Source organism: Rhea pennata, chromosome 1, assembly GCF_028389875.1.
Source record: "Rhea pennata isolate bPtePen1 chromosome 1, bPtePen1.pri, whole genome shotgun sequence".
Lineage (NCBI taxonomy): Eukaryota > Metazoa > Chordata > Aves > Rheiformes > Rheidae > Rhea > Rhea pennata.
In genome coordinates, this window is record NC_084663.1 from 31,731,267 (window position 1) to 31,747,691 (window position 16,425).

Below are 16,425 nucleotides of genomic sequence, written 5' to 3' on the forward strand. Positions count from 1 at the left end.
TTATTTCCCAAGGATCTTCCATTACTATGTCTAGCAAGTGTTTTTGAATAGAGACATTAATTTACAGAGTCCATCTGACACAGGGTAGACAGATACGAATTTATCTATCTGTAAGTCTATGATAAAGGTGTATATTGATTCCCTCAAATGTGCTGAAGTTTGCATATGCTGCTTAAAATACTTCTTTTTAATTAAGTCGAGTGGAACAAAGTATGTGGCAGGTTCGCATGTTTCTGCCAACCCCCTTTCAGCTTTTGCTGTGATTCATAAGCGCAAGTTGAACAGGATCGCCACAGAGGCAATCACAGCTCTTCTAAACCTTGTTTTAAAACAAGAGCAGAGAGAGGGAGCTAGGAGTGGCTTGCCCGTTCTTCCTCATTCTTTTCCCATTTGTTTTTCCTTCTTCCATTCCATTTTCAAACTTGTTTTGATGACTACTGCAAACTATTCAGCCACTTATACCTAGTTATTTTGTGTAACTGTTGTAGGGCAAGCTGCCTTCAACTCTTCTATAGGATCTTCCAGAACATACAGTTTTAAGTTTCAGTCCTGGCTTTGTAAAGTTTGCTGTGGCTGAAAATTGTTCTGAGACTAGGACCTCATTCAGGCTGCTTACTTTGACATATGGGATAGAATTCTGCTTTAATTTAAGCAGCTACATGCAGCAGGTAGATTCAGAAGACGAGCTCTCAGAGGTGACTCAACCCATGAAATCCTCTACATTTTCAATTGCAAGGTTGTCTATGAACCTAGCTTAGTTGTTCTGGGTAGTTAGGTATCCAGTTTTCACATGATCTCCAATCAGACCTGAGTAGAAGAAAAGTGTAAGGCATCAATTATGCCCCATCTAATAGATACACTCAAAGTATGCACAACATGCATAAATTAAACACATAAAATAGGTTATCTGAGTTCTTCTTCATAGCTGACTAGTAGTTAAGAGATCTCACTTTAAAGTCCAAACATCCATCTCCCTTTTGGCCTGTGGTTTTTTTAGAATTTCATCTGTTAGCAGTTGTCTTAATCACTGAACTATACAAGCTACAGAAGGCACTTTCCATTCCTCCTCCTTTTGAAGCTGTGCCACTATGCAGAAAGCAATGTAGGATTCATCAAGTCAGATGGAGAACTAAGCAAGAAGAGAATTAGGCTAGAGAACAATAAAGATATTCTTAGCTTGAACTGACCCAGCAGGTAAGGTTTCAGTTGCCTGATTTTTGCTGGAACAGAAACTTAAGCAGTTAAAAGTCACCTAACTCACCAGTGGCAATTCAGTCCATCTGCATTCAGTCCAACTTCAGTCATTCATGTGTTGTCAGAAGTCATATTGTAGAAGATGAGTACCTTTCCACTATCTAATGCTCCATTATGATCTAGACTTCACATACATCAACATTTCATCTGTTTTCCCCGAAAAAGACTAGGTATCCGTATACTTCTCCATATATAAATATGGAGAGCCCTGCTAACAGCATCTGCTTTGGTGCTTGCCTTCTGCAACATAGCTTAGAGCACCCACCCAGGAAGCAGGTGGCATTCAGTCCCTGGTAAATATCCACACAGACCCCATATTCTAGAAGGGTGCCTTAACCTTAATCATCGTATGTGAGAGTTACTATTCCTGTGACTTTGCATTGATGCTGTACAGTGGTGAAACTTAACAGCAGTAATAGAGAGGACTAACTGAAGATGCAACGAGAACACTCAGAGCTGGGGTGGAGAAGGTCAGTTCTCCTTAGCTGTGTAAAGTCAGAAATCCAAGTCTTCTCTTTGATTCCATCATTTCTTTTGGATGCTTTATCGTGAAGAAAAAAAGTTCCATCTTCTTTCATGTATCCTTACCTGATATTTTTCAGATTTTGAGTTCAAACATCAATGTTTATCTTGACATTTGTGTCAAACTGTATAATATATATTAATGTTCTGATACGTGTGTTATATTTCTGAAGTCAAAGCTAAAATGTTTCTACTGATTCAAAAATTCGGTGAGTTTTCTCTAGAATTTTCTTTCTTACCTATACTTCGGAGTTTCGTTCTAGATTCAAACAAATACAAACTACGAAATGTATGAACCATTTTTTTTGGCCTGTTTCACTATTAACATCAACATTTCATATATCCTTGCTCAGAATATCTGCACATTTGTTGATTAAAACGCTGCAATAGTGGACAAACACCTGAGGAGTACTCCCAGGCATACAAAATCAGCTGTAGTTACAAAGAATTAAAAAGCCATATGGATAGATCTCTTTAATGCTCACACTGAAACTGGGAGTCATCTTACTTAACTTTTACTAATTAGAAGCTATGTAGACAGTCTAAACCAGTTGATTGGAGCCCCTTCATAGTCAGTGAAAAGAGGTAGAATGAATCATTCTTTGAATGTGTCTCTCTCGCTTCATCATTTGTGCAGGTTGCCTACGTGACCAGCTTTAGCTAAATGGCTATAATTTAGACCAGAGACTTCAATTTTCTCTCTCTGTCTTGCAAGAATATCTCCACACATGCACATGCACCCATGGACTAGCACAGTGTGCATGTGTTAAATCACAGAAATCACAGAATCAGATATCCATTATCACTTTACTCCTTACGAAAGTGTTTTTTCCCTAGCTACAAGTGAAAATAATTTTAGAACAGAATCATCTTTGGTTTCTTTCTGAACATGATGTGTGTTGCAGTAAATTTGGATCAGGAACAAGAGTTTAAAATGTATTAGTAGCCGTTGTGCTACTAATGCAGATCTCCATAATGAAGATGATGTATTTTAAAGGTGGGAGGAGCAAACCAGAGAAAATGGACCTTTAGTTCAGTATTCTTACCGTATGCAGATTGATGCCTTCTTTATTATTTATTTTTTATTAGAGATCCATTTGTTTGATTAGCTACAAAAATTAATGTTTTATCTTTTGCCTCTTTAGCCCTTGTCAAGAGAATACCACTATGGCAATAACTTTGGTTACATAGTAGCTTTCAAGCCTTTTGGTGAAAAAGAATGGAGAAGAGTTACAGTTACTAATCCTGAAATTGGCCGATATGTCCACAAGGATGAATCAATGCCACCTTCAACTCAATATCAAGTAAAAGTGAAAGCTTTTAACAACAAAGGGGATGGACCATTCAGTCTCACTGCTGTCATTTATTCAGCTCAAGATGGTGAGTAGAGGTTCCAGATAAGTTCTATACTGATGACCAAGTCAGCAGTACCAATACCAGGAGAAAACCAACACCACAGTCTTTGACACCAATTGCAATTAGCCAATTCTATACGCCTTCAGCAAGGAGGATGTATGTATTTGCTTGCACAAATCACCTGCCATTGTTCTGAATGAAGAACTTCAGACTCTACTTCTTGAGAGTGGTGGAGGGCACTTGCTGATACTTTCTGTCTGAACAAGCAATCCACATAAACATTCAAGATTTTTCACATAACTTGTTAAAAGTTTTGAGAACTTAAAAAACAAATTCTTATCTCCGTATTTGTTGCCTAAAACATTACATTGTAATCCAGCAATTGTGTCTCTCTGATACTGCTTAACATACATGATTGGCATAGGAATTCAGAAGTGAATTGTTGTAATTTATTATGGAAATTTAGGTTTTTTTGAAAAATAATACTCTTTTTGATCCATATGCAAAATGCAGGTGAGTTCTTCAGTTAGAACTATCTACATTTATTGAGATTAGTTAGTGACAAAGGTCCAAAAATGTAAATATGAAGATGCCTATTTGCTGTTGAACCTACTACTAAGGGTTATCTCATGTTCGTTAGATTTAGTTAATCTTAAAGTAGTTATGTTATTTTCTTGTTAACAGGCCACACTAAAGCCTGTTATTTTAGTGGATCAGTGGGAGTATTTAACCCCAAAACTGTTCCTGTAGAAGGAAGGTTGGTTCAGTTATATGTCAAGCATGTTTTGAGTCAAACATAAATTAGCTACTTTTTTCTAGCTTTGATATTAGAGCTATCAGGTGAATAATTTAATGAAAACTGCTTTTTCTTAATTCTGGAATTATTTCACGTGCTGTGGTCTTTAGGATGCAAATTTACATAACATTTCCAAACTTAGCAGCGGAAAAGAATTACTAGAAGAAAGTTTACCTTAATGCAGAAGAACTATATACAATATTTTAATTGCAATGTGGTCACTCAAGTCTGTTTTTAAAAAAATTACAGTTTATTAATTTCTGTCCAAAAGCCAAAGAAGAATTGCTCACATTTTTCTCTTCATAGAACAGAATTTCTTTCACAAAGTCGGGAGATCCAGAACAAGGAAGCAAGAGGAGGGATAAGATAACAGGGCCGCATTCTCACACTTCCGATTCTTTCTTTACTCTGTATATATGTTACTGGAGATTTATGTTCATGACTCCCATTAGCACTAATGGGAACTTAGCACACAAATCGCCCACACACAGGGAAAAAGATAAAATAGCCCTTTTGCTTCTCATGATAATTCAGGATCCAAGCTGGCAACACTTAGCTATCTGAAGTGATTAATACTAATCCCTTCTATCAGAAAAGTGTGCGGTAGGATATCATCTTCAATAGCTGCCGCACCGACAGAGTGATTGTTTTTGCAATTGTATAAATGCCTTAATAAATTGCTCTGGTGTAATAAAAGCCGTATCTGCCAAATAACATTTCAGTATCCATCCTTTTTCAGAGACATTATTGACAGCGGACTGATAAGCTGCCATGCATTTATGTTAGGGTTATACAGACTATATCAGGGTTAGGCATGTGTTTGTATAGCTAAGTCCAGAGACATGGCAGAGCCTAGTAGCTCCAGAGGCAGAAGAAAAGCAAATGCGTTTTAGTTCCAACTAATAAGATAAAGAAGTCACTTCAGTGATTGCTGATGTCCTAACACAGACTTCAGCAAAATTCATACACTTTATTGATAGAAACAGCAGTCAGATTGTGCCAATTCCAGCCAGCAAAACCAAGTCAGCTTAGCGAACCTGCTTTCTTTCTTTGCTTAGGAGCACAAAAGGCACCAAAACAGTTTGAGACTCCTGGTGTTCCGGTAGCGCTGCCGGTAGCGCTAACAGCTCCTGTGCAGGGCTGTGACCCTGACTGCCGACCACATCGAAAACAGGAACTGCAGGACAGGTCGGAGGGAGTTTTTCCAGCAGGTGTAATGAAAGTTAGTCCAAAGGGCGTTCTGCAGAGTTTTTTTGCTAGCATCAGGACTTCTACAAAGTTGCCTCAGTGCTTTGTAGCATCCTCCTGGCTCCCAGCTCCAGCTTTGTAAAGTTCCACTTAGAAGATAATTGTGGCATGAGCACCGTGTTTTCAATGAGGTGCATGTAATTGCTTTTTTTTATTGGTAGAATTACTGAGTTATAAGGCTGGAGAAAAGCAGCTGATGTCATCTTTCTGGCTAAGGAGAGACTGTCTGGAAAAATGTTTATAGAGTATAATTGTCAAATAGGGAAATAAATTATTTAGAGCTCATAAAAAAGCATAAGCAGATGAAATACTGTTTATAGTATTTTATAAGTGAAATCACTCTGGCAGTTGGAACTTTTCAGTAGGAAACATTTTGGCAAATTCTACACTTGATACAAGTGATATTACTACCATGAGACAACAGTTTCTCTGAAGTATTACTGAGATTTTAAAGCAGTATGGTTATACAGTATTCCATACATATATATATATGAATATACATACATATGTATATAAAGACAATATTTCCACAAAGTTCTGTGTTTTTTAATATATCTATGCATGTCTAATTATATTGTGGGCAACTTTGTGTACTTTAGACACTGACAGATTTTTGCATTTCCACATGCTTTAAGCCAAGCTACATATCTGACAACTGCGGTAGCACTAGCTGTACCTGCCATTACTAGTAATGAGTAATGATTGCTAGCCGTGAGTGCACAGGCCCCTTGCTTATCTAAATTCCTGTCATTATGAAAACAGTTTTGCAATAGTGTATCATTTTTAATTATGCATTCGCATTATTAACAGTCATTGAAAGACAATTAGGAAAGTTAACTTTACATACAGAATTATTTTGTTACCTAGGATACTTTTTGTAAGAGATATAACTGTTTTTTTTCTTACCAGTGGATGTTTTGATGCATAGTTGACTTGTTGCCCAGTCGGAAGATTAAATGTGTGTAAGTTCTCCTCAGCTCAGACTGCCATGCTTGTCTGTTGCAACTTGCTTCAAAAGATCCATAAAAGAGAACTGTTCTCTAGCTTGAAAAATTGAGTCTTCCGTAGACATTGATTAGTTAATGCCTTTTTAAATTCCTTTCCTTGCTTAAAATGGTAAAATTATCAGTGAAATTAAAAAAACGGTGAAATTAATAGCTTTTTATAATTAAAATAGAACTTACTATTCTGAGCCCCGAATTCAAGCATGCCACATTGTAATTGTCTGTATTCTGTATTGGCTGGTGTCCAAAACTAAGAACACACAGAGAAGATCGGCTGCCTGATGTATGCCTGCTAGAGGGGTGCTCTTGGATTATTGCACACATATGTTCAAGTTCATATGGCCAGCTCTGTATCTAATGTCTAATCTCATACAAATTTTATATCGTTATGATTAAATGAAATGCACATGAGTAGTTTTGTATAGCTGACTTGAAAAACCTGATGTATATGTTTTAATCTGTAAGATGCTGACCAGTTTAGTAAAAGATCGCTAGATGCTTCCTTCTGTTTTTATCTGAGCCTGTTTTTAATTTACATAGATTCCAGTGTATAATCTGTTGAAGCATGCAAATACATAGTCTGGGCCAAATAATATGATTATTATTTCAATTTTATACAGTCCTTTCCCATACAGATCATCACTAAATTTAAAGTTTACTCAGATAAAACCAGACTAAAGCAGTTGACCCCATATACTAAGAAAATAGTACAAAACACTGAAGTGAGAGAAGTCCCTCCAAGTGAATATAACAATATTACTGGATGAGGTTGAATATTTTATATATATTTCATCTTCCAGCTCCAACTGAAATACCTACAGATGTGAGCGTAAAAGTTTTGTCATCTTCTGAAATCTCTGTTTCTTGGCATCATGTTTCTGAGCAATCTGTGGAAGGATATCAGGTGAGTTTAGAGGTGGTGCTGGTAACGCATCTTCTCATTCATTTAATTTCATTAGTAAATACAAGGATAATTCCCATTCTAGCATTCTCTCTCTTATGATTCACTTCTTTTTAATGCTTGTTTGCTGTCAATATTTCACATCCTTAGTAATAAATTATTTTTGATGCTAGATACTTCATCATTAAGACATATTAAAAAATCTTTTTGCCCACTATTCAACTGGAAAAAGGTGTTTTTAATTCATAGAAGAATGTTGTCTGTTTATGCTAGGTAATTGAATGCCCATCTCTACATTCTCAAAACACACTGAAATTAAGTTTTGGATGTAATTATCAAAGTAGACATTGTAATTAACTCATGACCCTTCTAAATTACTAGCAGTTATTATTATAATTCACTAGCAAAATCTACAGTAAGTGGGACTAAGTGACAAATTCTGAGAATCCAGTCTAACAGATATGATGCTATTTTGCAAGAGCAGTGTTTTATTCATACTTTCTATTCACTCCCCCCAAAAAAAGAGCTTCAGGATGTCCATTGGGCACATCCAAGAGTAAGTGATGGTACTCATTAAAATTGTTCCTGTTCTTCTGCAAAGGTAGGAATAGTCACAGGGTGGGTGCAAGCAGAAGCTGCCACATGACTATCCAGCAGAGGAGTCTTTCTTCATCCACATGCAGTGGATACTGAAAAACTTCGCAGGGTGGAGCCAACTTCTTTTGGCTGTGCTCCGAAAAAAAGTATTTGGGCCTTAGTATGTTAGCAATTTGCTTTGTGATTTAAGTTTTCAACTGCTTGATGGTAGCCTGTGTGTTCCAAAATGAGCACATAGAAATGTGAAGTAACCTCACGGAATGTATTTTTATGATTGAAATCTGTGAATAAATGTTCTTCTAATTAGTAGCACTTGTTTTTATATTTCCTGATCTCTGTTTCCGTCTTCATGAGATTTATGTAATACTTTTGGGATACTGTATCATAGCATAGATACAGATCATAGCAAAGATCTCAATCAGAACTAAGGCAGTGTACCATATAAAGCTTTATTCTACACAATGCACACATAGAACTTAAAATTATGTATCAGTATATAAATATATATAAAAGTATAGGACATTAGGGTTTGAAATTAAGACAATGACATCAAAAGTAATTTTTTTTCGATTTACTGAAGTCAACCAGTGGATGGAAAACCATTATATAATAGATTTGTGAACATAGCTGAGATCAACACGGATTGCAGAGGTCATTGAGTTCAAGCCAGCCAGCCACGTAGTAATGTTGGACTTCATAGTTGGACATTGTGCAGAAATTGGCCTGGAAGCATGTGCTTTCTGAGCAGTGAGAACAGATGTGCAGCTGGCACACTCTTGGAGACTTCTGAGGGGAGAAAGAGAGCTGCAAAAGGGAGGGGTGGGAGGACACAGGAGAGGATGGGATCGCAGTAGCAGTAAGGTATGGTAATAGGTGTGGAGGATTGTGATGGGAAAGGGGATAGTTTATATGAGGGATGCTGAGGATGAATGGGGAAAGAACATAGAGAGAGAATGTTCTTAGGCAACCCATCTCTGGTCACTCTTTTATTTTATTTTATTTTATTTTATTTTATTTTATTTTATTTTATTTTGTCAAACCATCTGAATTTCTCTGAGGGGAGATCTGGGGAAGAAACGGGGAGATGATTCAGCAAAAAAGAGGGGATACAGGGGATAGTCAACAGAGTCTCAGTTGGAAAGAAACATGGAGAAACTTGGAACTGGAAAGAAAGAAGTACTGCTGTTCTGAAAAGAGGTGGGATACTTTGGGAATGCGGGGAGAGCTCTATTACATAGAACATAGAGGGGAGGGATATGGCCTGAGGTTGATAGCTGTCGTCTAACTGTTCATCCACTCATTTGAAATGAGTATGTCCAATTAGGTATTTATATGAGAAGTGCTACATTTCCACAAATCCAGTATAAATTGGATTTCTTGAATATTGACAGTGAGTAGCTACATTAAAATCTCTAGCTTCTTTTATTTTTCTAAAGCATCTTCTCATTACCATAACTGTGAAAAAAATTAATATCCATCTATATTAAAAAAAATGATAGGCATGAATTATTGCCCCACAGACCTCAGTAAGACATTGATTCCAACATCCTTTTCTCTAGAACAATTGTCAACTTCATTCTAGCAGAAGGCAAAGCAGCAAGAGGAAGCATGTGCTCCTACACTAAGGGCAAAAAGAAAGCCTCAGGCTCCTGGAGATCAGAAGTACTGTTTGCCATCAGTCCTGAAGAAGCCATGGGACAGGAGAAATAGAGAGGGCTATTCTGGAAAGTCAGTGCTATAGATTGCCTTTGTGAAGTTACAGTAAGAGCTGTAAGGCAAGCCATGCAGACTTGTCAAATTACATTACCAAATTCAGATGAATAGGTCTGGAGGCATCTATCTGTGTAGCCATCAAGCAATATTCCAATATGAAATTTTCAGTTACTACTCAGCTATAACACAGATAAGCAAAATCCCTCGTTCTCCACAACACCTTCTCAGTTTCATTTTAGTTTTTATTATTACCTGAAAAAGGCATAACTGGCCTTTTAAATGCTACAGTTTAAGAGGTGGGAGTACTGTAAGCAAACTACCTGAAGGTATTTTACCTACGATACAGGGCTTTTCACAGCAAGAGGAGTCAGATTTTCTTGACACTAATGCATACCATCAGGATGACTGCCCCTTGGTGATGAGTGTGAGCTGATACATTTTGCTGTTATAGAGGAGTGGCCTCAGCTCACACTTAAGAGAGATAAAATTTGAAAACTATCTCCATCCAGAGAAGATTTTATATTTACAAATTCTTGCAATGTTGTCTTGAAAAGCCACAGCTTCAGTACATGCAATACCAGAGACACCATCTATATTTCCTGCTGCTTCTATGCAATAAGTATGTATTTATTTTATTAAACAAATTTACATTATTAACCCTTTTAACTGAAATATGTATGAGCATATTCTCCTTAAATAAATGAACTATCTCTTTTATGTTTCCCATATGTAAAAATTTCATGAATGTGAGTGCTGTTGTTTCATGACATTTGTAGAAGGACCTTTTGGTGTTTTTCAGTACACTAACATTTGAATAGAGGAAGGAACCATGAACAGTGTTTCTTCACTGATTTTAGCACAGGGGGGTACACAAATTCGTGATGGCTAAGATACTCCCTACCACAGATTACTAAATGGCCACTTTCTTGGTTTTGGATTTTCTCCTGCAGCAAGCTCTACAGTTGAGATGAAGCACCCTCATGGTGTCCCCTGAGGATTTATGCGCTATACCTAGTAAGGTGAATGAAAGGCACCAGAGAGGCATACAGGCTATCTGAGATTATAATCCAAGCTCTTTAATAAAAAAGAGATATAGGTCACTGAACAAAATGGAAAAAAGGTGGATGCTTGAAAGAATGGGTTACATAATTCTAGATATTAATTCCAGTGCACTAGCACTGGGGCAGCAAAATATTAGTAAATCTCTAAGAATTTCATGAGACTTTTAAAATATTTAAGTAATATGTGAGTACAGAAACCTAGGAATAGGATAAAGAAGATAGTACTTTGTCTAAGCCCTCAAGGATGTCATTTCAAATTTTTTATTTTCTAAGAATAGAATATAATCCAAACATATCAATATGATTATGTATTAAATGAAGGGATAAAGAGGAGCATTCCGAGTGTGACATTGCAGCCAAGATGGGTAATATTTATAGTTAAAATTTCATTTCGTTTTTAAATTGTATTACTCCTGCCTGGAACTTAATATGCTCTCAGTGAAATAATTTTCATTCATTATTCTCACTTGCCATGTTTGATGCTCTATATTATTTATTTTATTATACCCTTACTGTAGTGTAAATGAAATGTGTAAATAAACAGCAGGATTATAGAAAATTTTGCAAGTCAGAGGAATTCAAAGGCTTCTAGCATATGCCTCAGGATTAACAAAGCTTTCCATGTAGTGTCATCATAAACAAAGCAGGTGCATTAACTTATTAGAACATATCAGAAATTAATTATTCTTAAATAAGTCTTCAGTAATCTTCAATAACCAATTAATATCAGTGACAAAGCTATCATTGTTCTCATCATAGCTAATAAACCTTTGGCTGCCTAGAACTTCATAGACATCCTTTTGCTGCAAGCTGAAAACTCATTTGAAATTTGGGAGAAAGATAGATGTGACATCCTCTGGTTCCCGAAGTGCAGACCTTCTTATACTTGAGTCAGACCCTGGTAGTTGTTAGCAGCTTATGGCACACAGCTGGCTCTGTTCAATGACAGAAATGTATCTACAAGAGTTAGTTACGATCATAAAAAGAAACGCTGAGTAGAAGACTACAGTCAGACTTATACTACAGAAATGGCTGTGGCAGTTTAAGATCCCATGTCAGGTCGATACCATTCATCAAGTGGAGGTTACCACCCCTGGAGAGAAGCCTGCTAAATGGGTGGTGCGCGTGTTCCACATGCAGCTCAGGGCTAGTCTGTTGACTCAGCAAAATAGCCACCTTGAGAAGTGGGAATTAGTGTGACACAGTGTCCAAAGACATTTGAAGTAGTTGAAGAGAAATTCTCTACTGCACCTGTCTTCATTTAGTGGTCGTCAGTGCTCTGAAGTAGAAGAAAGAAATGTTTTTATTAGACAGTTTAGTGTAAATGAGAAGGAGAGATAGTAAACAGTGCCAAACAACAAGTAGTATCCATGATCTGTGAAGAGAGCTGCAGTATTAGCACCCTGACAAACTATCTGTTTTTCTAGCATCGTCTTAAAATGAAATTTCCAATGGAAAACTAGCATCAGCAAAATAAAAGATAAAAAAGTTGTTATTTAAAAGATAAAATACAGGATACATGCTGTCACCAGTCAAACCTTACGAAGCAAGATTTTTCCTAGAGCTTGAATTTACCAACAAAATCAGCCTTTTCCTAAGAAGACTTAAAACTGTTCTCATGTAGCATATTCTAAAATCATTATGAGGAAAGGGAAAAGCAGCGAAGAAATGCTGAGAGTAAAAATACTCAAAACCAAAATATAATGAATGTGGCTTTCCACTCTGTTAGCTTAGTGCAGTCATTTAGTCTTATGCAAATAGTTATAAAACACACAAAAAACAGAGATTGGCAATGTTTTATTCGTCTTTGCATCTCACAAGCTGTGGAGAATCAGACTCGATGTATGTGTCAAACCCTATGGAATGTCATGACTCCACAGTAATCAGTTCTAAACCAGGGTGATTCGCAATTGTCTCTGAAATCTAAATCTAAATATCTGTATCAGTAGCTTGTATACTCCTTTAGGTGTTACTGAATCAGCAGCACTTCTAAAACTCAGATTTCCTTTCGTGATCTCTTTAAATATGAATTTAAGAAGTTAGCCTCAAGTATCAGCTTTTGAACTATGGTCAAAAATAAAGTCAAAGAGATTCATTATGGTCTTTTCTTTGGCTTAATCTTTGTGTTAATCTTAATCTGTCAAGGCTATTTTCAGTGAATAAACCTGAGGCAATGCACAGCTTTTTAATAGATAATGTTTAAAAATAGTATAATATTACATTCTTTTTCTTTAATCTGCCATGTTAAGCTTTGTGGCCTAGCTAAAGTGCCCTCACATAAGAGCAGATTATCTGCTCATAAAAGCAGATTTTTTTATATATGGCCTTATAGTTTTATAGAAATATCATTTTACTCAAAATAATTAGTGACAAGTCAGTTCGGTAGTATAGTGATAATGCTTTGAAGTATAAGGGACAGTTCAGCAGAAGAGCTGCTAAGCACACAGCTCACAGAGGAATAGGTAAGTAATATGTAAGATATCAGTTCAGGCCTCATTTTTTAAGTCATGTTACTTTAGTAATAATTTAATAAAACTTCTTAATTATGTAAAGAAGCAGTCTGTAGTCAGGAAAATCTGTAATAGTTATGCTTTTTGAAGAAAAAATCTCACAATTTTTATGTACAGTTAATTGACTTCGCTTTTTGAGATTTTACAAGCTTACACTGATATTTTTCCTGTAGTTTAAGCATTTACAAGGTCTTCTTTTACAAACATAATATTGTACTGTGAAATTTGATTGAATATAGCCCAAGAACTTCAGAAATGGTTAAGGATGCATATCCACAGACACACACACAGATAACAATTGAATACTTCTAATTTCATTAGACAGAGGTACAAAAGGGTGGAAGTTATGAGATGTATTACACAAAATATAAGGAAATCAAAAGCAGAGTTTAGTCTATATTGTAGGAAAACAAAATTAAAGCTCAGAGTAAAATGCTCAGAGATAAAACAGCATGAAGAAAATAGTCTTGCTTTCTGAAGGCATTATCCTACTCCCAGACTTCCACTGGCTTAGCTGAAAGCAAATTGAGCCCCTGGGGGAAAAGATTTCATAATAAAATCTGAATTATTTTCCATTTCTTTATATCTGTATGATTCCAGCTTAGCTGGAACTTAGTTGCAATCATAGTCTGAAGATGGAATTCCATGCGATTGCATTTAGACTTATTTCAGCTCTCTTATCACCAAGAGTATGTACTATGGATATACTTATTGTACGTCAGTTCTTTCTTTGTACCTAAATATGCTAAATTTAATTGTTCAATTTGATTGCTTGCAGATTCGTTACTGGGCTGCTCATGATAAAGAAGCTGCTGCACAGCGGGTACAAGTGAGCAATCAAGAATACTCAACCAAACTGGAAAACTTGAAGCCTAATACAAGGTACCATGTAGATGTTTCTGCCTTCAATAGTGCAGGCTATGGACCTCCCAGTAGAACCATTGATATCATCACTAGAAAAGCACGTAAGTAAATGGAGCAATAGGTTACTTAAAATGTTTTGTACTTAATTATTGTATGTTACATTATACCTATCATATCTTCAGCTTGGCTTCTCATACATATACCCCATGTTTTCTCTTTACATGGTGTTGTTCTTGGTATGTAAAGATCAGCCAAGGCTCTACTTTCTCACTTCTGCTGCCATATGGAGTGTGGCTATTGTCCCATGTGCCACAAGAGGCCATGGGCAGAAATTGAAGCACAGGAAGTTCTGCCTGAACGTGAGGGGGAATTTCTTCACTGTGAGAGTGACAGAGCACTGGACCAGGTTGCCCAGAGAGGTTGTGGAGTCTCCTTCTCTGGAGTTATTCAAGGTCCACCTGGATGCAACCCTTTCTAACAGGCTCTAGGTGACCCTGCTGAGCAGGGGGGTTGGACTAGATGATCTGCAAAGGTTCCTTCCAACCTTACTGATTCTATGATTCTATGATTCTATGATATCTGGCACAAGACAGTAAGGAGATACATTATAGGATGATAGGATAATTTAGATTGGAAGGAATTTCAAGAGATCTCTAGCCCAACATGCTGTTCAAAGCAGGATCAGACCCAGTTACTCAGGGCTTTATCCCATTGAGTGCCGAAAACCTCAAGGGAAGGAGACTGTGCAACCTTCCTGGGCAACCTATTCCACTGCCTGACTGTCTTCATGGGAGAAAAGGTTTTCCTTACATCCTATCTGAGTCTCTTGGCCTGCTGTCGTGCATCACTGTGAAGAGCCTGACTCTGTGCTCTTGATAATTAATGCCATTATTTTGTGGTTGCTGCTGCCGAGGTTACCATTGATTATCACATCCCCAAACTTCCTCTATGTTAATGAGTAACAGATCCAGCTATGTGTCACCCCTGATTGCCCATCTAGTAACTTGATCAAGAAGTTATTCCTGATACTCTCCTGAAATCTTCTTGACTGCTTGCATACCACCATGTTGACCTATCAGGATATCTCAGGGAAGTTAAAGTGCCCCATAAAAAGCAGATCTGCTTTCCAAAGACTTCCCTGTATTGTTTGAAGGCTTTGTGGTCACCCTGATCATGTAGTCTGTGACACACTCCCACCACAATGTCACCCTCACTGGCCTCTCTTCTGATCCTGATTCACCCAGCTTGGTGTCTGTCCCACAAAAAAGCTCCATACATCCAAGCTGCTCCTTCACATAATGGACCATCCACCTCTTCTTCTTTCCCGCCTATCTTTCCTGAAGAGCCAGTGTCAATCCATCACAGCACTCCTACTGCACCATTGGTTCTGCCATGTCTCAGTTGTTATAATGATGACTAGCCTGTTGGCAAAGATGCTTTTCCCCTACTTGTCAGGTGGATCGTGTCTCTCCCTACCAGTCATCAATCCTCAGAGAGGCCACCATAGTTGTAAAAGCCAAATCCCTGCCATTAACACCAGCTATACAACCAGGTCTTAATTCACAGGATCCATCTACCTCCTCTCAAGCTCTTTCCACTCACTGGCAGAATTGAGGAGAAAAATACCTAGGTCCCCTTGCCCTTGACCATCACCCCCAGAAATATGTTTGACTCACTTGAGGTCTACCCTGCTAGTATCATCGGTGCCCACATTCATGAACAGCTGGGAGTAATAGGATGAGAGCTGGACAAGCCTCAGCAAACCTTCACAACATCTTGGATCCAAGTCCCTGGCAAGCAGCAAACCTCCTGAGACAGCAAGAGGTCTGCATCCCCCTCTGGAGGGAGTCTCCCACTGCTATCACTTGTCACTTCCTCTTGGTGCTGATGTGTGGTTCAGTTTGGTTGGCTCTGATGCTTCCTCAGAGTTCCCAGACCCTAGTCAGCTGCCATGCACGGCACTGAACCTATTCTGCAAATGCAGAAGGATTCTCCCTCCTGTTGCCAGCATTCACAAGCCTCCAGCCTTTCCCATTGTAGGAGTCTCCGTATGCCACTCCAACTGCATGGGCTATAGTCTGAAAGGAATACAGCCTTGTCTTCATAATTAGAAGAAAAAATGTAGATTGCATGACTTATGCTTTAACACCTTTGAGTATTTGATTCTCTACCATGAGGCTGATGGGATATGATCATCAGAATATGCTGAGCACCAATGAATTCTGAAAAATCCACTCCCATTAGAGCATATCAACCATGAAGTCCAGAAAATGGGAAATTTTATCAAACAGTTTCTTAACTATGCTCTCTTTCTTTGGGCTACATTCAGATTGCTTATCGTATCACCTAAAGTTGGTTTTGGTCCATGCCATGACATCTGTGATGAACAATTCATCAGCTATTACATAGGCAGCTGTTCCCTGGCTTTCTGTTTAATCCATAGTGGCAAGTAATGGTTGCACTCTGACTATTAAAAAATGCCCAACTCCCTATTTTGTTAATAGTAGAGGGAGCCAGGATCAGGCAACCCTGTGGGTGACTGGAATCACAATCCTGAATTTGCATGCCATAATAGGTTTCTGAATATAGCTCCTGGTTT

At 37.7% G+C, this 16,425-nt stretch overlaps 1 protein-coding gene across 1 annotated transcript in view; it reads left to right on the top strand.

The window, feature by feature from the left end:
* The window catches only part of CNTN1 (contactin 1), a 95,532-nt gene that overhangs the window by 60,009 nt on the left and 19,098 nt on the right, over nt 1-16,425 (top strand). The window contains exons 18-20 of the mRNA XM_062567403.1: nt 2,922-3,156; nt 6,981-7,084; nt 13,741-13,927. Coding sequence (XP_062423387.1) covers nt 2,922-3,156; nt 6,981-7,084; nt 13,741-13,927 — 526 coding nt within the window. The remainder of the gene's footprint in view (nt 1-2,921; nt 3,157-6,980; nt 7,085-13,740; nt 13,928-16,425) is intronic.